Below are 22,999 nucleotides of genomic sequence, written 5' to 3' on the forward strand. Positions count from 1 at the left end.
CGGACGTTGTTACGGATGTTAACGTGTTACATTACACATACACCGCCTAGTCGGTAATTTTGGCATGCATGGTAATACGGTGGGTTGTACTTCCGGCGTCACTTCCGGGCTGCACGTGGACCATGTCTTGCTTGAACTGACATCGGCTCCGTGTCCTTTTCCACAAGCGGCTGAATCAGTGATCGTGTCACGTGTTCTGAGGAAAAGGTTTGTTCAGAGTTTCTCATTTTATTATTAATACTGAGAAAGATATTCTGTAACACGATAATTTGAAGTGATTCTTCACAATATTAATAGCGAGATCGGGCGAACATTATGAATATACACTGCACGATAAGACAAAGAGATGTGGATGGATTATGACGAAGCTTTGGGGATGAGATGGGGCGGTGAGAGAAGAAGAAGAAGAAAAAGAAGCTGATTCGATGTCGGTTCAGGTCCGAATCCAGATCCGATCTATCAGTGGATACAAAACGTTTCCTGTTTATCCTGGTGGAGGTTTGTGCGATACCGAGTGACGTTATACTTCCTTACTTGTGAAACTAATCCTGGTGTTGGCTTCATGTTTAATGTGGCTGCTTTAGTTTAAGATGTTAGGGTCGCGCCGTTAAAATAACACCAGGTGGTTTGACTCGGCGCGTCGTCCTTTTGAAATCGGCAAAATGAGTACCAGCCTCCCGGAAACAGGGGGCACTGCATTAGCGGTGCGCGAAACTGGAAGTGTTTTTTTTTTTTGAGGGGAATAGGTCTTGGGTCTTGGTGACATAAATCATCAATTTTCAACATAGTATGGCAGATAGGTGCAGGAATTGTGCCTTTGATGATACAAGCATGGCATTTGGCAAACAGAGTATATCCTAAGAAAGATATTTGGCTATGGGCCCATCGCAGATTTGTACTTTTTTGAAAAAAGGCCGCCATTGTTGTCACAGGCCAAATCTGCGATGGCCCGAGAACCAAATATCTTCCTTAGGGCATACTCTAACTGTGTGCCAACTCTCGTGCTTGTATCAGCAAAGGCACATTTCTCCCAAATATTTCACATATCTGCCGTACTAAAAATTGGGCGCCATTTTTATTGGACACATCTGTGATGACTCTAATAGTCAGAATATTTAACTGTGTACCAAATACTATGCTTGAATGATTCAAACAACAGTTTATACAAATTAATATACTAAAGCGTGACGATACGCGCGCTGCTTGTGAGCAAGGAGGAAGCGGACAAGCGGTAACATATAAACGTCTTTATTGTAAGAGCTCACTGTAACACTACCGCTCCGGGCTGGGCGCCCGGTGTATATCATGAGGCCACGCCTACCCCTCGGGCGTGGCCACCGCCCACTTGGTGCGCGGAATGATGTCACCACGCCAGTGGGCTTTTGTGTCCGCCACACGCGCCCCCCCAGAATTCCCGCGCACCTGGAGGGCCAGTTTGCGGGGCAGACGAATGACCCGGCCGAAGCGCCCCCTGGCGATCGGCGGCGTCCGGGGTGCAGGGATGCCAGGTGGGATGCCCCTGGCTGCCCCTGGGATGGGTGCAGGACCGGGGGGCGGCGTGGCGGCGGGGCGGGGCGGTGCCGGGGGTCCGCCCGCAGGAGGGCGGCCCCGACGTGGGGGTCGGGCCACTGGCGGTGGATGGTCCACATCGAGGTGGGCCGGCTTGAGGCGGTCTACCGACACGCGGTCAGGAGTACCGCCGATGTCCAGGGTGAAGTGCTTCGCCCCGGTCTCCAGCACGCGGAAAGGCCCGTCGTACGGGGGGCGCAGTGGTGTCCGATGGGCATCGTGGCGGACGAAGACGTACTCCGCCGTGCGAAGCTCCGGGGCGACGTGTGTCGGTGGGTCCCCGTGGCATGCCATTGGCACCGGGGCGAACCTCTGGGCGGTCTCTTGCAGAGCGGAGCGCTGCTGTGCCGCGGACCATGGTGCCGTGGAGTCGGGGAGGAACTCGCCCGGCACCCGCAGCGGTTGCCCGAAGACCAACTCCGCCGCGGATGCGCGCAGGTCCTCCTTGGGCGCCGTCCGGAGGCCCAGCAGGACCCAGGGGAGCCTGTCGACCCAGCCACCATCGCGGAGGGTGGCCCGGAGCGCGGCCTTCAATGAGCGGTGAAATCGCTCACACAGGCCGTTAGCCTGGGGGTGGTAGGCCGTGGTTCGGTGCAGCCGGACCCCGAGCCCCTGCGCAACCGCCCCCCAGAGCTCCGAGGTGAACTGGTGGCCGCGGTCGGATGAGATGTCTGAGGGGGCGCCGAACCGGGCGACCCAGGTGGCGATGAAAGCCTGCGCGACATCGGCCGCCGTTGTTGACGCCAAGGGCACGGCCTCCGGCCACCGGGTGGTGCGGTCCACCATGGTGAGGACGTAGGTGAAACCCCGCGAGGGGGGCAGAGGTCCCACCAGGTCCACGTGGACGTGGTCAAACCGGCGTTCCGGCACGGTGAACGGGGCCAACGGGGCCTGGGTGTGCCGGTGCACCTTGGCGCGCTGGCACGCGAGGCACGTCCTGGCCCAGCCGCGGACGGCCTTCCAGAGGCCATGCCAGACGAACTTGTCGGCGATCAGCCTTTGGGAGGCCCTCGCGCCCGGGTGGGCCAGGCCGTGGATGGCGTCAAACACCTGGCGCTGCCAGCCCGCGGGCACGATGGGGCGAGGACGCCCGAGGGAGACGTCACACAAGAGGGCCGCGCCCGCGCCGTCGAACGGCACCTCGGTGACGCGGAGGCCCGTGACGGCGGTCCGCAAGGCCTGGACGTCGGGGTCCGCGGCCTGGTCCGCTGCCATCCGGGCATAGTCGATGCCGAGGTGGACTGCGTGGGCGACGGCCCGGGAAAGGCAATCCGCCACCGGGTTGTCCTTCCCCGCGACGTGCTGGATGTCCGTCGTGTACTCGGACACGGCCGAGAGGTGACGCTGCTGCCGGGCCGACCATGGCTCGGTGACCTTGCCCATCGCGAAGATCAGCGGCTTGTGGTCGACGAAGGCAGTGAACGCACGGCCCTCGAGCAGATGGCGGAAGTGCCTGACCGCCAAGTGAAGTCCGAGCAACTCGCGGTCGAAGGTACTGTAACGGCGTTCGGGCGGGCAAAGCTGCCGGCTAAAGAACGCCAGCGGTTGCCAAGCTCCACGCACCCATTGCTCGTGCACCGCGCCCACCGCGTAGTCCGAGGCATCGGTGGTGAGGGCGATCGGTGCATCGGGCGCCGGGTGCGCGAGCATGGTGGCGTTAGCCAAGGCGAGCTTCGCGCCCGTGAACGCCGTGTCCATCTGCTCGGTCCAGGTAACGTCGCCTTTGCCCGGCTTACCTCGGAGAGCTTCGTGCAGGGGGCGCAGGAGCTGGGCGATATGGGGCAGGAACCGATGGTAAAAGTTCACCATGCCCAGGAACTCCTGCAGCCCTCTGATCGTGCGGGGGCGCGGAAACCCCTTCACCGCCTCCACCTTGGCCGGCAGGGGGACGGCTCCGTGCCTGGTGACACGGTGCCCCAGAAAATCGATTGTGGCGGTGCCGAACCGGCACTTTGCGGGGTACACAATCAGGCCATGCTGGCCCAGGCGTTCGAAGAGCGTGCGGAGGTGGCGTAGGTGCTCTTCGCGGGACGCGCTGGCGACGAGGATATCGTCCAGGTAGACGTAGACAAAATCCAAGTCGCGCAGGACGCTGTCCATCAGTCGTTGGAACGCCTGAGCCGCATTCTTCAGACCGAAGGGCATGCGCAGGAACTCAAAGAGTCCGAATGGCGTGATGACCGCCGTCTTCGGGACGTCCTCCGGCCTGACGGGGACCTGATGGTAGCCGCGTATGAGGTCCACCTTCGAGAAGAAGGACCTGCCCGCCAAACGGGCGGAAAAGTCCTGAATGTGGGGGACGGGGTAGCGGTCGGGAGTAGTGGCGTCATTGAGATGGCGATAGTCCCCGCACGGTCGCCATCCCCCGCCAGGCTTCGGCACGATGTGCAGCGGCGACGCCCAAGCACTCTCTGAGCGCCGAACGATGCCCAGTCGCTCCAGGGTAGCGAACTCCACTTTTGCCACCGCCAGCTTCGTCGGCTCGAGGCGGCGTGCCCGGGCGTAGACCGGTGGCCCGACGGTGGGGATGTGATGGGCCACCCCATGCTTGATGGCCCCCGCCGAGAAGGTGGGCCGCGTGAGGGCCGGGAAGCCGGCGAGGAGGCGGGTGAATGCGTCCGCTGCCGGAAGCGTACAGACCAACGTGGCCGGAACCGAATCGTTCGGCAAGCCGCTTGGCAAGCCGCTCGTTGAGCTGGGCAACGCACAAGCGAGCGAGCTGAACGTCTCGGCCTGGACAAGACGTCTGCGCTTGACGTCGACCAGTAGCCCATTAGCACACAGGAAGTCCGCGCCAAGCAGTGCCATGGGCACGTCGGCGGTGACGAACGTCCATCGGAAAACCTGCCCTCCAAACCGCAGAGAGAGGCAGCGTTTTCCATACGTATGGATGGGCGTCCCGTTCGCGGCAAGCAGCGCAGGGCCCCCACCCGCGGCGTGTTTGTCTGACGTGCCGGCGGGAATGACACTCACCTGCGCTCCCGTGTCGCACAGGTAACGGCGCCCGGAGAAGGTGTCCGTTATGAACAGCAGGCTGCTCGAACGGCCGGCGCTCATCGCCACTATTGAGCACCGGCCCGGGCGTTTCCCGACCCGTTGAAGGAGCACGGCGGATGACACCGCCGAGCTTCGTGGCCGAACTTGGTGTGGAACCAGCACCAGGTGGTGGAGCTGGAGGAGCGCGGCTGGCTCCGCCAGGCCGGTGGAGTTGGCGGGTTTCCCCGCGGTGGTGGTTTTCGCCACGGCGGTGGGCGGGGCGTGGCGGCGTTCACGAGGTGCGTATCAGCATGCTGCGTATGCTGTAGAAGCTGATGCTGTGGAACATGCTGCTGAACATCAGCCTCGAGGGCCGTGATGGCCACGCCGACGCTCGCCCACGTGTCCGAAGCGGCGAAGTACCTGTCTGCCCTGGCTGCCAATGCTCGGGGTTCCGTTAGCTCGGTCCCGGCCAACGCGAGGCGAACCTGCGCTGGAAGTTGGTGCCGGAAAAGCGCCCGGAATAGCGAACCGGGGGCTTCGTCGCCCAACAGTGACAGCATATGGTCCATTCGGACCGACGGGCGCGTCTCACCGAGCTCGGGGAGATCCAGGAGGCGGTCGGCCCGTGCGTCGTCCGTGAGGCCGAACGTGTCTAGGAGTAGCCGCTTGAGTGCCTCGTACTTGTGGCCTTTCGGTGGGTGGCGAAGGATGGACACAACTCGAGCGGCCGTGCCGGGCCCGAGGGAGGCGACGACGTGGCAATAGCGCGTGTCATCGCCGGTGAGGCGCCGAAGCTGAAATTGGGCTTCGGCCTGGACGAACCAGACTTCGGCCTGAGCCTCCCAAAATTCCGGAAGTTTGACAAAGTCGGCCATGGCGATGGCGTCGCGTGTGGAAGGATCGCTCCGGCAGATCCAACGTCGAGGGTCACCAGTAAAGCGCGGCGTTACGCGCGCTGATTGTGAGCAAGGAGGAAGCGGACAAGCGGTAACATATAAACGTCTTTATTGTAAGAGCTCACTGTAACACTGTACCACTCCGGGCTGGGCGCCCGGTGTATATCATGAGGCCACGCCTACCCCTCGGGCGTGGCCACCGCCCACTTGGTGCACGGAATGATGTCACCACGCCAGTGGGCTTTTGTGTCCGCCACAATACCATATACCATATACCATAATATACCATATAAATGGCGGCCATTTTAAAAACATTGTTGTCACAGGACAAATATATCATAACCCTATAGTTAGGGGTCTTTAATTATGTGCCAAATGTCAAGCTTGTATGACCACAACAACAGTTTATACACTAATGTACCAAATATATGTAAAACTAGCAGAAGTACCCGGCGTTGCCAGGCGGGGAGGGGGCAAGGGGGGAAAGGGGGAGGAAGGAGGATGGAGGGGAGTGGGGGAAGTGGAGTGGAGTGGAGGGGAGGGGAGGGGGGAGGAGAGTGGGGGGGGGAGGGGACGGGAGGAGGAAAGGAAGGCAGGAAAGGAAGGCAGGAAAGGAAGGAAGGCAGGAAAGGAAGGGAGGAAAGGAAGGGGAGCGGCTCACATTTCAGAATGAATGTGGCTCACATTTCTGAGTGAATGTGGCTCATGTTTCTGAGTTAAGTGTGTTGCCGATCAGGAAGAAGAAGAAGCCGTACCACCAAATTTGTACACTTCCGAAATTGTTTGATTTATTTGTATTCAAATGTCTGATAATTGTTTTGTATTTATTTATGTGAATGTGTACTTGTATATAACTGTCTTTAATTTAAAAAGGCTTCGGCACTATCCAGCGATTATTATTATTTATTTTTTTGTGGCAAACTATAGAAAAGGCCCCTTTTATATGGCACTAGTGTGACGGCGTGCTCCGCATGCCTTACCACACGTCCTTTCAGAGGAATAGGCATATTTGACCATTCCGGTGTCTTTTGGGTCTTCATGGTGTTTTGGGTCTTCAGGGCCATTTGGGTCTTCAGAGTCTTTTGGATCCTCTGGGCCTTTCAGGGTATTTTGGGTCTTTGGGGTGTTTTGGGTTTTTGAGATGTTTTGGGTCTTTGGGGTGTTTTGGGTCTTTGGGGTGTTTTGGGTATTCAGGGTGTTTTGGGTATTCGGGGTGTTTTGGGTATTCGGGGTGTTTTGGGTATTCGGGGTGTTTTGGGTATTCGGGGTGTTTTGGGTATTCGGGGTGTTTTGGGTATTCGGGGTGTTTTGGGTATTCGGGGTGTTTTGGGTATTCGGGGTGTTTTGGGTATTCGGGGTGTTTTGGGTATTCGGGGTGTTTTGGGTATTCGGGGTGTTTTGGGTATTCGGGGTGTTTTGGGTATTCGGGGTGTTTTGGGTATTCGGGGTGTTTTGGGTATTCGGGGTGTTTTGGGTATTCGGGGTGTTTTGGGTATTCGGGGTGTTTTGGGTATTCGGGGTGTTTTGGGTATTCGGGGTGTTTTGGGTATTCGGGGTGTTTTGGGTATTCGGGGTGTTTTGGGTATTCGGGGTGTTTTGGGTATTCGGGGTGTTTTGGGTATTCGGGGTGTTTTGGGTATTCGGGGTGTTTTGGGTATTCGGGGTGTTTTGGGTATTCGGGGTGTTTTGGGTATTCGGGGTGTTTTGGGTATTCGGGGTGTTTTGGGTATTCGGGGTGTTTTGGGTATTGGGGGTGTTTTGGGTATTCGGGGTGTTTTGGGTATTCGGGGTGTTTTGGGTATTCGGGGTGTTTTGGGTATTCGGGGTGTTTTGGGTATTCGGGGTGTTTTGGGTATTCGGGGTGTTTTGGGTATTCGGGGTGTTTTGGGTATTCGCGGTGTTTTGTTTATTCGGGGTCTTTTGGGTCTTTGGAGTCTTTGGAGTCTTTTGGGTCTTTTGGGTCTTTTGGGTCTTCAGGGTCTTGAAGGGTCTTTGTAGTCTTCAGGGTGTTTTGGGTCTTCTGGTTTTTTTTGGGGTCTTCTGGGTTTTTTGGGTCTCCTGGGTTTTTTGGGTCTTCCGGGTCTTTTGGGTCTTTTGGGTATTTGGGGCCATTTGGGTTTTGAGGGTCTTTTTGAGAGTCTGGGCCTTCAAGAGTATTTTGGGTCATCAGGGGTCTTGATGGTCTTCAGGGTCTTGGGGTAATTAAAGGGTCATCAAAGGTCTGAGTGGTTTCAGCAGTCTAAACGTAATTAATCTGGTTAATTAAGAGAGTGTTAATTTTATTTGAAGAAGAAGAAGACAGTTGCGGCGCATGGAAACAAACATTCATAATGACATATCTATATAACCATATACGTTTGCTCTATTATAATGAATATATGATATGATATGAATAAGGCTTACGATATCGTGTCATTCCTTGAACACCATCAATGGATTCCCCTTTTATTCGCTGTGTTCACGGTTTGAATTACGCTGAGGTAATGTGAAGGCCTTTCGTGGATATGAATAAGGCTTACGATATAGTGTCAGTGTACCGAGAGGTAAAATGTCAAGTGTACCCTGAAGTGATGTGTACGAAGTCTGCAAGCACGATATGTTCCTGGGTGACATGAGTTATCCACCGATTTGCGTTTCAAGTCAACCAGTAAGGTCGAAAGAAAAGGAAGCATATCCAGAGGTGTGGGAAAATAACGTTAAGTGGGTGTCCAAACCTGAAATTGCTGAAGACCAAAGCTGAAATTGGAAAAACAATATAGCCTATTTTACTCCAGGGGGTCCCAGGATTACCCACCCAAAATATCGTTGCATCGTTTCAGCCGTTTTTGCGGTACTTGGGAACGCCACGTGGCAAACTATAGAAAAGAAGGGACATTCTTGGGGAAAATGCCAATTTAATTCACACAGATGCATGAAGAAGTAAATGTATTTTATTTGCCAGATGCAGGGCGCCGCTTTTTATGAACTTTTCTGGAGCATAACTTGGTTCTTCCTAAGAACACAAGGGTAGTCCAACATGCACACAATATTTTTTTGAATGTCCCTTCTTTTCTATTGTTTGGCATTTTCTACAAGCTATGGAATGCCCCTTCTTTCTATACTTTGCCACATGGTACATACTACATAATGGGGGTCTATTCCATACCCCTGGCGTTTTTTCTGAATAATTCCCCTCTTGTAACATGTTAGAATGATAAGGTGGTGCAATGGCCACTGGATAAAATGGTGGTAAAACCTGGAACTTTTTTTACTTTACACATTTAAACCTATTTAAACCTTCATTTAAATTGAATTATATACTTGAATATTGCATGTCACAAATTGCCTTCATAATACTTTCAAGAACCATGATTTATATCGATAGTTACCATTAGAGGACCTGGCATGTAAGAGCGACAGGATTGGGGTGAAGAAGACTGATAATATGGCAATATAAAGAACAAGGTCGATTAACACTGTGTTTGATGTTGATCAACAAAACATCCATCTTCTAAACTGTGGCTCAACGTCGGCTTGTTACAATATACAAGGCCTACTGGTGATGGATAAGACTGCTTCATTCGCGTCAAACTTCTGCATTTTTTCATGATCTTTCATGTCATTATTTTATGAAAATTTAAGTATGTACTTGAACACTTAGTGAGGCCTCATCTAGAATATTGTTTGCCGTTTTGGTCACCACAAAAGTCTGGAAAGACATAGCTACTATGGTGAGGGTTAAGCACAGGCCTACTAGATTGATTCCGGGCCGAGCTGGACTCAACTACAAGGAACGCCTGAAGGAGACGGATTTATACATGAGAAAGGAGGCAGTTGTGATGGAATATGACAGATGTTTGAGATAAATGAAGGGTATAGACAAAATAAGTGCATTGAAGTGGGGTGCTACGCACACAACTTGCTTTCCGAAAAGGTAGGCCACAACGCGTTGGAATACCAAAAGAGTCTTTATTAGGAAAGCTCAAACTGTAGCACTGAGCGGGCCGAGCTTAGAGCCCGCATATATGTGCCGAGGCCACGCCTCGTCCCCGGGCGTGGCCGATCGGTCGATAGGCGGGGCATGCCTTCCAGTTCCCCGCCTGGACGTTCATGCCACATGCTGGTGCGCTGAATTTGTGTACCTTGCTTGTGTCCGCCACACGCGCCCCCCCAGAATTCCTGCGCACCTGAAGGGTGAGTTTGCGGGGAAGCCGGATGACCCGGCCGAAATGCCCCCTGGCGATGGGTGCAGGGCTGGGGGGCAGCGGGCCGGCGGGGCTGAGGGGCGCCGGCTGACCGGCGCCCGGGGGGCGGCCTCAACGCGGAGGCAGAGCTGCTGCTGGGGGTGCCGGGGGTCCGACCGCTGGTGGGCGGCCTCGACGCGGAGGCAGCGCTGCCGGCAGAGGGTGGTCCGGATCGAGGTGGGCCGGCTTGAGGCGGTCCACGGAAATGCGATCCGGGGCACCGCTGATGTCGACCGTGAAAAACTTGGCCCCGGTCTCCAGCACGCGGAAGGGCCCGTTGTACGGGGGCCGTAGCGGTGCCCAGTGGGCGTTGTGCCGGATGAACACCCACTCTGCCGTGCGAAGCTCTGGGGCGACGTGGGCAGGCGGGCAACTGTGGTGTGCCGTTGGCACCGGGGCGAACCTCCGGGCAGTCCCCTGAAGGGTGGAGTGCTGTTGTGCCACGGACCAAGGAGCCGTGGAGTCGGGGATAAATTCCCCCGGTACCCGCAGTGGTTGCCCGAAGACCAACTCCGCCGAGGACGCGCGCAGGTCGTCCTTGGGCGCCGTCCTGAGGCCCAGCAGGACCCAGGGGAGCTTGTCCACCCAGCCGCCGTCGCGGAGGCTGGCCAGGAGCGCGGCCTTCATGGAGCGATGAAAGCGCTCGCACAGGCCATTGGCCTGGGGGTGGTAGGCCGTGGTGTGGTGTAGCTTCACCCCGAGTCCTTGCGCCACCGCGGCCCAGAGCTCCGAGGTGAACTGGGGGCCGTGGTCGGATGAGATGTCCGAGGGGGCACCGAACCGGGCAACCCATGTGGCGATAAAGGGCTCCGCCACCTCAGCCGCAGATGACGCCGCCAATGGGACGGCCTCCGGCCACCGCGTGGTGCGGTCGACCATGGGGAGGAGGTGGGTGAACCCTCGCGAGGGGGGCAGAGGTCCCACCAGGTCGAAGTGCACGTGGTCGAACCGCCGATCGGGCACCGTAAATGGGGCCAACGGTGCCTGGGTGTGGCGGTGGACCTTTGCGCGCTGGCACGCGAGGCACGTCCTGGCCCAGTCGCGGACGTCCCTCCTGAGGCCATGCCAGACGAACTTCGCCCCAACGAATTTCTGGGATGCCCTCGTGCCAGGGTGGGACAGGCCGTGGATGGCGTCAAACACTGGGCGCTGCCAGCCAGCGGGCACTATGGGGCGAGGCCGACCGAGGGAGACGTCGCAGAGGAGGGCCGTGCCCGCGGCGTCGAATGGCACCTCGGTGACGCGGAGGCCCGTGACAGCGGTCCACAAGGCCTGGACGCCGGGGTCGGCGGTCTGGTCCTCCGCCATCCGGGCATAGTCGATCCCGAGGTGGGTCGCGTGCACGATGCACCGGGAAAGGCAATCCACCACCGGGTTGTCCTCACCCGCCACGTGACAGATGTCCGTCGTGTACTCAGACATGGCCGAGAGGTGGTGCTGCTGCCGTGCCGACCATGTCTCGGCGACCTTGGCCATCGCGGACACAAGGGGCTTGTGGTCCACGAAGGCCGTGAACGGACGGCCCTCCAGCAGATGGCGGAAGTGTCGGACCGCCAGGTGGAGTCCGAGCAACTCGCGGTCGAAGGTGCTGTACCGGCGTTCGTGCGGGCGAAGCTGCCGGCTGAAACACGCCAGCGGTTGCCAAGCACCACGCACCCATTGCTCGTGCACCGCGCCCACCACATAATCCGACGCATCAGTGGTGAGGGCGATCGGTGCATCGGGCGCCGGGTGCGCCATCATGGTGGCGTCGGCCAGAGCCAGCTTTGCCCCCGCGAATGCCGCGGCCATCGGCTCCGACCATGCGATGTCACCTTTGCCCGGCTTGCCCCGGAGGGCCTCGTGCAAGGGGCGGAGGAGCTGGGCGATGTGGGGCACGAAGCGGTGGTAAAAGTTTACCATGCCCAGGAACTCCTGGAGCCCCTTGATCGTGCGGGGCCATGGGAAATCCCTGACCGTCTCCACCTTGGCCGGTAACGGGACGGCCCCGTGCCTGGTGATGCGGTGCCCCAAGAGGTCGATGGTGGTGACACCGAAACGGCACTTGGCAGGGTTGATGATTAGGCCATGCTGGCGCACGCGTTCGAACAGCGTGCAGAGGTGGAGCAGGTGGTCTTCGCGGGACGCGATCGCGACTAGGATGTCATCCAGGTAGACGAACAGGAAAGGTAAGTCACGCAAGACGCTATCCATAAGCCGCTGGAACGCCTGAGCCGCATTCTTCAACCCGAAGGGCATCCTCAGAAATTCAAAGAGGCCGAAAGGAGTGATGACGGCCGTCTTCGGGATGTCGATCGGTTGGACGGGGACCTGATGGTAGCCCCGGATGAGGTCCACCTTTGAAAACACGGTCGTGTTGGCCAACCGGGTGGAAAAGTCCTGAATGTGTGGGACCGGGTCACGGTCGGGGGTGCTGGCATCGTTGAGCCGGCGGTAGTCCCCGCACGGCCGCCATCCCACGCCGGGCTTCGTCATGATGTGCAGCGGGGAAGCCCAAGCGCTGTTGGAGCGCCGTACGATCCCCAGCCGCTCCAGCATGGCAAACTCCGTTTTCGCCACGGCGAGCTTCGTTGGCTCGAGTCGGCATGCCCAGGCATAGACCGGCGGCCCGACCGTGGGGATGTGATGCTCAACCCTGTGTTTCACGGCCACCACTGAAAAGGTGGGCCACGTGAGGGCCGGGAAACTAGCGAGGAGGTGGGTAAAGTCATCCGCTGCCGGAAGCGTGCAAACTAAACTCGACGGGACGGAACCCTCCAGCAAGCCGCTTGGCAAGCCACTCGGTGAGCCGCTCAGTGAGCCACTCAATGAGCTGCTCGGCAAACAAGCGATCGAGCTCAAGGTTTCAGCCTGGATGAGCCGTTTGTGCTTTACTTCGACCAGCAACCCATTCACACATAGGAAGTCCGCACCGAGCAATGCCATGGGCATGCTAGTGGCCACGAATGACCAATGAAAGCGCTGCCCTCCGAACCGCATGGAGAGGCAGCACTTCCCGAATGTGCGGATGGGTGTACCGTTGGCGGCAAGCAACGCGGGGCCCCGGCCCGCGGTTCGCTTGTCGGACGTGTAGGCTGGGATGACGCTTACCTGCGCTCCTGTATCGCAGAGGAAACGGCGCCCGGACAAGGTGTCCGTGATAAAGAGGAGGCTGCTGGAACGGCCGACGCTCAGGGCCGCTACCAAGTGCCGGCTTGGTAGTTTCCCGACTTGTCAAACGAGCACGGTGGGCAACACTTCCTAGCCTTGTGGCCGAACCTGGCATGGAAATAGCACCAGGCTTGCGGCGGTGGGGGTTTCGGCAGCCGTGGTTTGCTCGGTGGTGGTGGTGGTGGGTGGGGCGTGGCAGCGGCCATGAGGGACGCAGCAGCATCAGCCTCGGGATCCACGACGGCCGCACCATAACCCGACCGCGTGTCGCAAGCCGCGAAGAACTTGTCGGCCTCTGTAGCCAGGGCGCAGGGTTCTTTTATTTTGGAACTGGCCAGCGCGAGTCGTACCTGTGCGGGTAGCTGGCGTCGGATGCGCGCCCGAAATAAGAAATCCGGGGCTTGGTCACCCAGCAATGACAGCATATGATCCATCCGCACGGATGGTCGTGTGTCGCCGAGTTCGGGAAGGTCTTGGAGGCGGTCGGCCCGTTCGATCTCCGTGAGGCCGAACGTGGTGATGAGGACACGCTTGAGCGCCCCATACTTGTGGTCGACCGGCGGGTGCCGCAGGATGTACATGACTCAGGCTGCAGTGCCGGGCCCAAGAGAGGCAACCACGTGGTAGTAACGGGTCTCATTGTTGTTATGCCTCGAAGCTGAAATTGTGCTTCGGCCTGCACGAACCACACATCGGCCTGTGCTTCCCAAACCTCCGGGAGTTTTACCGTGATGGCGTTGTTGGCCATGGCGCGTTTGGTGGACAGCAACGGCTGAACCAATCAGGGTCACCAGTGAAGTGCGGTGCTACGCACACAACTTGCTTGCCAAAAAGGTAGGCCACAACGCGTTGGAATACCAAAAGAGTCTTTATTAGGAAAGCTCAAACTGTAGCACTGAGCGCGCCCGAGCTTAGAGCCCGCATATATGTGCCGAGGCCATGCCTCGTCCACGGGCGTGGCCGATCGGTCGATAGGTGGGGCATGCCTTTCAGTTCCCCGCCTGGACGTTCACGCCACCTGCTGGTGCGCTGAATTTGTGTACCTTGCTTGTGTCCGCCACAGCAGAATAATTCTTCAGCAGAGACATTGACAGGGCCAGGGGCTGTAGCCTTGAAAGAAAATAATAGTTAATATGGTAGTAAGGTAAGGATCTTTCACTCAGAGTCGTTAATGCATGGGATGGTCTCCTAGAAAGGCAGTGGCAACAGAACTAATAGATAAGTTTAAATTAGGATTACGTAAGTACCTGGAAGCATTGGAGATAGAAGAGTATCGGGATATTGGCAAGACGTTTGTGACTTGAGTATGGAATGGGTGATTGTGTGCATCTGAGTGAAGTGAAGTGAAGTGTCATGTCTGTGGGGATCTTATCAAGGGGTGGTGTGTGGTTGATGTTGTGTGTTTGTCATTCAAGAACCGCCATCGCCCAAACCTCCCCCCCCCCCCTCCACCCACACTTGAAAATAAAAAACACAAAAATTGGCTTTTTTCTCTTAAAATAATTAAATTAATTGTATTTCTCCATTTGTATTTGACGCACTTGGGATATCCCTGGTCGTACGACATCGTCTCATTCACATTCCTCCCCTCATTCCCCCAATTAAATTGCATCGTTTTGGTGGATAAACTTTGTCTGGCATTGATGTGGCGCAGCATAATGGGCCGAATGGTCTCCTCCAGTTTACTCTGGGTTTATTTTTGTCTCTGTATATAAAAACTCACATTCATTAGATGCTGATTCACAAGAAAATTGACAAAATGGGACACAGCGGGTGAACAAACTGGAAGGAAAACCCGCATTTATTGGATAACTAATTTATTGGATTGTCAATAGAAATAACTCCAAAAAATTGCAAACAGAGTAAAGAAAGTAACATGTATAACTTTTCTGTGATTAACATCGGCATTGTATCTCTGGCAGGTCATCGGTGAAATGGAGAGCTTCTTGGAATGGCTCAAATTCCAAGGCCTGAGAGCAGAAACAGCCCAAGCAGTGATCGATAAGCTTGGAATTGAGAATCACAAGGTTATTCGAGCTGCACTGATTCAGATCCATTGCGGACTGAGCTCCTCTCTCTCGCCAAAGAGAAATTACAATTTGCAATGTATGCTGACTTCTGTAAATTTATGAATTCTTTTTCAAAGACGCAAAATGTCCAGATTGCGGGGTCTTCTCTTTTGGGAAGTATTTTCCTCAACTTGGAGAATATTATTCCGGAACTTTCCAGTTTCTGTGAAAAGATGTTCAGATCCCAAAATGTGAGCTGGAAAATGTTCCTGGTTTCTCTGGAATCGGGTTCAGTGATGTCTGCAGCCTCCGCTCTCAGGATGATGGGTCAAGAGCCATGTCTGGTATGTGACTTTTTTTAATACAACATCGCATGTCAACAAATATCTTGATCTTCTACCATTGTTTTTTTTTTTTGTATTATTTTAATTTGTGTAATCTCTTTTGTGGCAGTTTTATATTGTGTAATATCAATGGATTTTTGATGTCGGGTACAAGGTAAATTTTAGCTCACCTGGAACATATTTCCGGGGAGCTTATGGGATAGCGCGTTCTCGGTCGTCTGTAAACACATGCAACTTGTTCTCCGAAACTGCTGATGGGATTGTGACCAAACTTGGCTAAAATTATATTTTGTGTTTTGGGACTCAAGTTTGCCCATGGCATTAAAAAGTTGGACTTTAAGTGGGTGTGCCAGAGGGAGAGGGGTGGGGGCGGGGGGGGGCTGGTGAGGAGGCATGATATCCTAAAATGGTTATTTGCTCTCTTATCTGAAACTGCACTGACGATTTTGATGAAACTTGACCACAACCTTCATCACCCGTGATGTACCAACGTTTCTTCACAGCATTGGAAAAATCGTGGTCTTTTGCCCGTATTTTTTTTTTGGAGAATTGTATTAATTACCTTTGTGTTCCATGTTTAACGGTGCATTTAGGTTATCTGCTTACAGGAAGTAGTTTGTTACCTCTTTAGCCATGGAAGGCTTATCCTTGTTATCCCACGCTTTTTGAAAAATATGAAGATGCTTCATCGTAGTCATATTGTAATCAGCCCTGTCCATCCGTCTGTCTGTCCATCATGCTGTCTCCTCCTGAACGGTTGTGTAAAACTTCACGTACTTTGTTGTTATGATCACCAGATGGCAATAAGGTGCAAGAGCAGTATCATTTTGACCCCACCCCCTGGGTACATTACCAAAAATGGAATACGAAAAGGTACAATAGCAAAAAATGTAATTAGAGGCACATTTAAAAACATTTTTTTCATGTAACCTTGTATATGCAATCATCATTGGGGAACACCTTGATCTTTTCTACCAGAAAACCTGGTGGGATGGGAGTTGGCATCATCCCTGGAACCTTTCTGAATCTGCCGCTCTGTTGCTTCGTTGAGCCTTTTCTCCAGATATTACCACGAAATGTGCTGTGAGGACCTAGCAGGTTTTTCCACCTGAGGACTATTTCAGTCGCTCAACACGTCTGGCAGTTTTTTCCCATCCATACACTATATCTGTCCCAAGGAGTAAGATTATAAGGTATTCTTCTGTTTATTTCCCCCCACAAGGCATCACTCGGGAACTGCTTACCTGCATCCTCCTTTCCGCTCTATCCCAACCTACCTCAATTCAAGAGGAATGCCAATAGATTCCTCCTTTCTGTCTAATGTCTAATATCTATACTTTCCTTTGTATAGGCCCCACCTTAAGTGGCATAAAGGCTTTGGAGCAGGCGATAGCTCACAAAAATAAATGTGGATGTGCAATGTGCATTGAGGGTTTGTTTGCAAATACAAAAAAAAAAAAAAAATGTTTGTAAAAGAGCAAGAAACCTGCGTCCAGAACAATTGACGTCAGGAGTGAGATTCAAATCTGGGGTTCTATCAGCAGCACTCCAAAAATTGTTAGGAGTGTAAGGTGAAATTGAACTAGAAATAAGTATACAGCTATGTCAAGCCAAGGTGAGCAGGACCTGGTGGACTTGCTTGAGCTGGATATGGAGGAGATAATGGCCCCGGAATGTAACATTATTTTTATTTTATTTTATTTTTTATTTTTTTGTACACAAGAGCGAGGCTGGTGTAAGATCTAACATTAATCACAAAAAAAGTAATGGACACATAAAACATATAATAAAGGGAGCAGGAGACAAGATGGGGAGAGAGAGGGAAGCACACAAGTACAACAGCAGAGAACGGGGACATTGGGATATCTGTGGGAGGGGGAGGGCTTGGGGGGTGGAGACATGGGAAGTTGGAAGGGGGGGGGGGGTGGGAGAGGTACAAAACACATGGACTGCTAGGACTTCCAGGAAAGAAGTCGGTACTTCAAAAAAGTGGATCTGGGGTGAATTAACGGGGGTAGAAAAGATCAAGGTTTTGGATAGTGAAAGATGAGAGATGGTGGTGAACAGCTGTTTTAAAGACCTGGAGGAAGGAGTTGGATTGAAGAGAGTGAGGGGGTTTGTTCCAGAGGCGGAATAAAAGAGGAATGAAAGAGTGAAGGTGAGCAGAGAGTCTTGATTTTGGCAGTTTCACCAGAAGAGGGTTGCTGGCAGATATTCTGTGGTTACCGAGCGGGAAATATTTTAAATGTTAGTATGTTCTGGTCCTATGCGCGGGAGATTAAATAGAACAGGTTTGTAATCCGTACCGGTCCAAGGGAGATCATATTTCAAGGCACTGCATTTCACTGTGTGTTAACGGTCCGTGTCGGGCAAAACGCCCATATGTGGATGATTGGAAAAAAAAACCCCCAAGGAATGGTGTGCGGCTGAGCTTGCGCGGCACAAATAGTGCATCCAGCACGAATGACAAATTCAGCTGCGGGATCTCCGTGGAAAGGCTCAAATGTAAAGTATTGTGTGAACTGTCATGGAGTGACCCACGTGTGGAGTAAGATTGACTGTGGAGTTGATCGTGTGAATGAATGGCCATTGAACATTGTGTGAACATCATCAGATTGTGAGATAGCCTGTGTGTGTAAGCTGTGTGTGCTTGTCCGCGAGGTGATTTGGGGATGTACTGGTGCGTGAGTGGGTGTGGTGAAGGTTACGGAGCTGCACGTGTTTGTGTGACGTCTATGGAGGTTCCGCAGCATGAGCAGTGGATGTGTAGAACACGTCGGGTTTCCCTGTAGGAAATCCGCCGAATGTCAGTGCGAACATTTAAATTAAATGGCAGACTATGGATGTGCTGCCAAACGTTTCCACAGAGGGGCAATTACATCGGATAGAATATTTCGTTGCTAGATTTAGATCAATTGTGTTGCCAGGTTTGGTGGTACCAATCGGTGTCAGTAGTTGCTTAACATCCCTTCGGGGCGCGAACTTCTCCACGACATGGCAACCCGCAGGTCCAGAGGTCGGGGAGAGTCTGAGAAGCCCCACTCGTGATGCACCCCAAATTCCACGTCTGCAACAATATTTTCACTCTTTCTGCTGCTTTGGAGACAAACAAAATTAAAAATCATTCCAAACAGGAGAATTACTGTTCATAATGACATCATAAAGGACACAAACAACAGGCACAAATAACTAATGTAACATGTTAGATAGAGTGATGTTATAGACACTGTGCAATGCCAGTACATTCCAGAAATTTAAAAAAAAGAATTTTACAAACTTTATCATGTAAATTGAATTTAACACTTTAACACTGTTGAACACAAATCGACTTCTTTTTACTTCCATTAACCTCCAGTTTAGCAGTACTTGGACATGTTAAATCAGGTGGTGAATAAGGGTGATGTAGAAGACTGATTGAATAGTGCTTAACATCTGGAATTTTTCTTTTTAACAATATTTAACTTCATTATGAGCTCACCTGGAACGAAGTTCCATGTCGGTGTGCGTCGTCATTCTGTCCGTCCGTCCATCACTCCGTAAACACTTGCAACTTCTTCTCTGAAACCACTGATGGGATTGTCCCCAAACTTGGCACAAATTATATATTTTATGTTATGATTAAAGTTTGTTCACGGCATTAGAAAAGTCGGTGTCAAAGGGGGTCTACCGGGGGTCAAAGTGGATCCATGTTTGACCCCCCAAAATAGGAATGAACTTTTTCCTCCGAAATTACACGCACTATTTCGATGAACTTGACCAAAACCTTCATCACCTGTGATTTACCAATGTTTGTTCCCGGCATTTAAAAAAAACAGGATTTAAGGTAGTCTATGGGGGAGGGGGAGAGGGAGGTTGCCCCCTAAAATAGGTTTTGTTTGTTTTTGTTTGTTTGATTGTTTAAAGTCTTATGATTATGTTATTTTGATTGTACATGATGTCCTGTATTCTAGCATCCATTGAAATTGGTTAAAAATGGCATGATACAGTTTAAAATACCTTTAGACAGTGTAGTATACTGCTTTATACTACCAGTTGAGCACCCATTGGTATTGCCCCGATGTTTATATTTAAATTGAAGTATACATTCAATGACGTAACATGCTCTATGAACTCTCAAGATGGTTCTCAATCCCATTTCGCTGCAAATGACTGATGCTGATTTGTACACAGGTGATATCTATCCTGTAAATGTGGAAGGCAGACATCACAACAACGATTCATCTGTCACAGAAGATTCAAAATGCTTCTGCAATGGAAGATTCAGATGATATTCACATGACAAATGGAAGTGCTGACTGTTTTGCAACTGGTAAGTTGAAACGTAAAAAAAAATTAACATACAATCTTTTGTGTTGAGAAAATATAAAAGTTTGGAAAAGTGTTAAAGATTTTGATTTTGATTAAAAAAAAAAGAAAATATCGTGTTCTTTGTTTCTGTAGAACAATCCAGAACTAATATGGGACAAATGAGGTCCAGTCGCAGCTTGACAGTGAAGAAGAAGCATTTTATGAAGAAGCAATCATGAGATCAAGACTCACTTCGTATAAAATGCAAGTGCATGTCTGGTCCTCGCAACACCAAGATTAACTTTAAATTAAACAAACACAAAAAGGGTCTGGAAAGGCGAATACGATACAAGTGTAATGTGTGCAGAATAGAATTTGCTTCAACGAGTAACATCAAAATACACATGAGGATCCACACTGGAAAACGCCCCCACAAGTGCTCTGTCTGTGATAAAGGTTTCTCCAGGAACAGCCTTTTGAAAAGACATATGAGGATCCATACAGGAGAGCGACCTTACAAATGCTCGATATGTGCTAAAGGTTTCTCTCAAAAAGGCAATTTGAAATCACATATCAGGATCCACACAGGAGAGCATCCTCAAAAATGCTTGATATGTGAGAAAGGTTTCAGTCAAAAACGCAATTTGAAATCACATATGAGGATCCATGCAGGAGAGCGACCCCACAAATGCTCAATATGTGATAAAGGTTTCTCTCAAAAAGGCGGTTTGAAAAAACATATGAGGAGCCATACAGGAGAGCGACCTTACAGATGCTCGATATGTGATAAAGGTTTCTCTCATAACTGCAATTTTAAATCACATATGAGGATCCATAAAGGAGAGCGACCTTACACATGCTCGATATGTGACAAAGGTTTCTCTCAAAAAGGCAATTTGAAATCACATATCAGGATCCATTCAGGAGAGCATCCTAAAAAATGCTTGATATGTGATAAAGGTTTCTCTCAAAAAGGCGATTGGAAAAAACATATGAGGATCCATACAGGAGAGCGACCCCACAAATGCTCGATATGTGACAAAGGTTTCTCTCAAAAAGGCGATTTGAATAAACATATGAGGATCCATACAGGAGAGCGACCTCACAAATGCTTGGTATGTGATAAGGGGTTCTCTCAAAACTGCAATTTGAAAGAGCACATGATGATCCATTTGGGACAGCATCCTTACAAATGCTCGATATGTGATGAAGGTTTCTCTTGAAGAGGCATACAGGATCCATACATGATCCATATAGATCCATACAGGATTCATATAGATCCATGCAGGAGAGCATCATTATAAATGCTCGACATGTGATGGAGGTTTCTCTCATAAAGGCCATTTGAAAATGCATGTGATGATTCATGCAGGAGAGCTGAAATCTGAAATACCATATTGTAGCGGCTGCCGCTGGGTTTTCACAATCGCCTTGCACCTATCAAGGACGCGGAGCGATCACCATGCCGGGCTCGTCCAGGACGCCCGGGCAGGCCCGCGCTCAGCTTGCCAGGCCTCGGTCGGGACGCCCGGGCATGCCCGGGCATGCCCGGGCAGGCTCGCCCTCAACTTGCCAGGCCGCAGCCAGGACGCTGGGCCACGCCCCCTGGCGCCGGGCCTGGGCAAACCCCCCGGGATAATAGATATATATTGCTGCCCGATAAACGGGTTTTCAGAGTGCCTGAGTGTTTGATTTGATTAAAGCAACTCGGATGAATTCCAGCTTTTTGTCGCGTCCATTCTTCCGATCGACGTGGGAGCCCCAGCTCCTTCATTGGTGACCTCGACGTGATCTGAACACGCAACCTTCTGATCTGGAGTCAGACGGCCAGGTGTAGACCGAGGAGCTCCCGGTCAAACGTGCTGTATTTGAGCTCGTTCGGCCGGAGCTGCCGGCTGAAAAAAGCGAGTGGCTGCCAAACCCCGTTCACCCATTGCTCATGTACGGTGCCCACCGCGTAGTCGGAGGCATCCGTGGTGAGGGCGATGGGAGCGTTGAGCACCGGGTGAGCGAGCAGTGTTGCGTCGGCGAGGGCCCGCTTTGAGCGTTGGAAGGCCGCATCCATTGCTGCGGACCAGGCGATGTCGTGCTTGGCCGGATTGCCCCGGAAGACTTCTCCGCCCGTCTGGCGGGACGGGTCATTTTTTCGAAAATTGATCTCATACGGGGATATCACCAGGTACCTGTCAGGGCGGCCGAGGTCCCTAAAACGGCAGTCATCACGCCGTTCGGCTTATTCGAATTCTTGCGGATGCCGTTTGGTCTCAAGAACACGGCTCAGGCTTTCCAGCGCTTGATGGACGGCGTGCTGCGTGACCTGCCGTTCCTTTTCGTTTACCTGGACGACATCCTCGTCGCCAGCACGTCCCGGGCCGAGCACCTCCTCCACCTCCGAACACTGTTCGGGTGCCTCAGCGAGCACGGCCTCATCGTCAACCCGGCCAAATGCCACTTCGGCACGACGGCCGTTGATTTTTTGGGCCACCACATCACCAAGAACGGGGCCGTGCCGCTGCCAACCAAGGTCGAGGCCATCACCACGTTCCCGCGTCCCCGCACCATAAAGGCCCTGCAGGAATTCCTGGGAATGGTGAATTTTTATCACCGCTTCGTGCCTCGCGCTGCTCAACTCATGCGGCCCCTCTACGAAGCCCTCCGGGGCAAGCCGGCCAAGCACGACATCGCCTGGTCCGCAGCAATGGATGCGGCCTTCCAACGCTCAAAGCAGGCCCTCGCCGACGCAACACTGCTCGCTCACCCGGTGCTCAACGCTCCCATCGCCCTCACCACGGATGCCTCCGACTACGCGGTGGGCGCCGTACATGAGCAATGGGTGAACGGGGTTTGGCAGCCAATCACTTTTTTCAGCCGGCAGCTCCGGCCGGACGAGCTCAAATACAGCACGTTTGACCGGGAGCTCCTCGGTCTACACCTGGCCGTCCGCCATTTCCGCCACCTCCTGGAGGGCCGACCTTTCACGGCGTTCGTCGACCACAAGCCGTTGGTTTACGCCATGGCCAAGGTCACGGAGCCATGGTCGGCCCGCCAACAGCGCCACCTCTCCGCCGTGTCGGAGTTTACCACGGACATCCGGCACGTCGCCGGCAAAAACAACGCCATGGCCGACTGTCTTTCCCGGGCCAGCGCGAACGCGGTCCACCTGGGCGTGGATTTTGCGCTTATGGTGGCAGACCAAACCACCGACACCACGGTGCAAGCCCTCCGGGCGGCGGACACGGGCCTCCGCCTGGCCGACATCCCCTGCGCGGACACTGTCCTGCTCTGCGACGTCTCCCAAGGCCAGCCTCGCCCCATCGTGCCCGTCACCTGGCAACGCCGCATCTTCGCCTCCCTCCACGGCCTTTCCCACCCGGGCCGGAAAGCTTCCCAGAAGCTGGTGTCGGCGCGTTTCGTCTGGCACGGCCTTCGTCGGGACGTCCGCGATTGGACCAGCACCTGCACGGCCTGCCAACGGGCCAAGGTCCACCGACACACCCAGGCCCCGCTGGCACCTTTCACCGTGCCCGAACGACGTTTCGACC

General features: G+C 53.2%; 1 protein-coding gene across 1 annotated transcript; it reads left to right on the forward strand.

Moving 5' to 3' along the window:
* The first annotated feature begins 97 nt into the window (after window positions 1-97).
* On the forward strand, window positions 98-21,100 carry LOC144889863 (uncharacterized). Its single transcript, XM_078771069.1, has 4 exons — window positions 98-207; window positions 14,740-15,170; window positions 19,341-19,479; window positions 19,611-21,100. Exon 4 carries the CDS (start codon window positions 19,730-19,732, stop codon window positions 20,678-20,680), a length of 951 nt encoding a protein of 316 aa, XP_078627195.1. The 5' UTR covers window positions 98-207; window positions 14,740-15,170; window positions 19,341-19,479; window positions 19,611-19,729; the 3' UTR covers window positions 20,681-21,100.
* Window positions 21,101-22,999: the final 1,899 nt, after the last annotated feature.

Source organism: Myxine glutinosa, chromosome 1 (assembly GCF_964187855.1).
Source record: "Myxine glutinosa chromosome 1, kmMyxGlut1.1, whole genome shotgun sequence".
Taxonomy (NCBI): domain Eukaryota; kingdom Metazoa; phylum Chordata; class Myxini; order Myxiniformes; family Myxinidae; genus Myxine; species Myxine glutinosa.

Excerpts from the sequence above, each read along its gene's own strand:
- LOC144889863 (XM_078771069.1), top strand. The coding sequence starts at position 19,730 with ATGTCTGGTCCTCGCAACACCAAGATTAACTTTAAATTAAACAAACAC.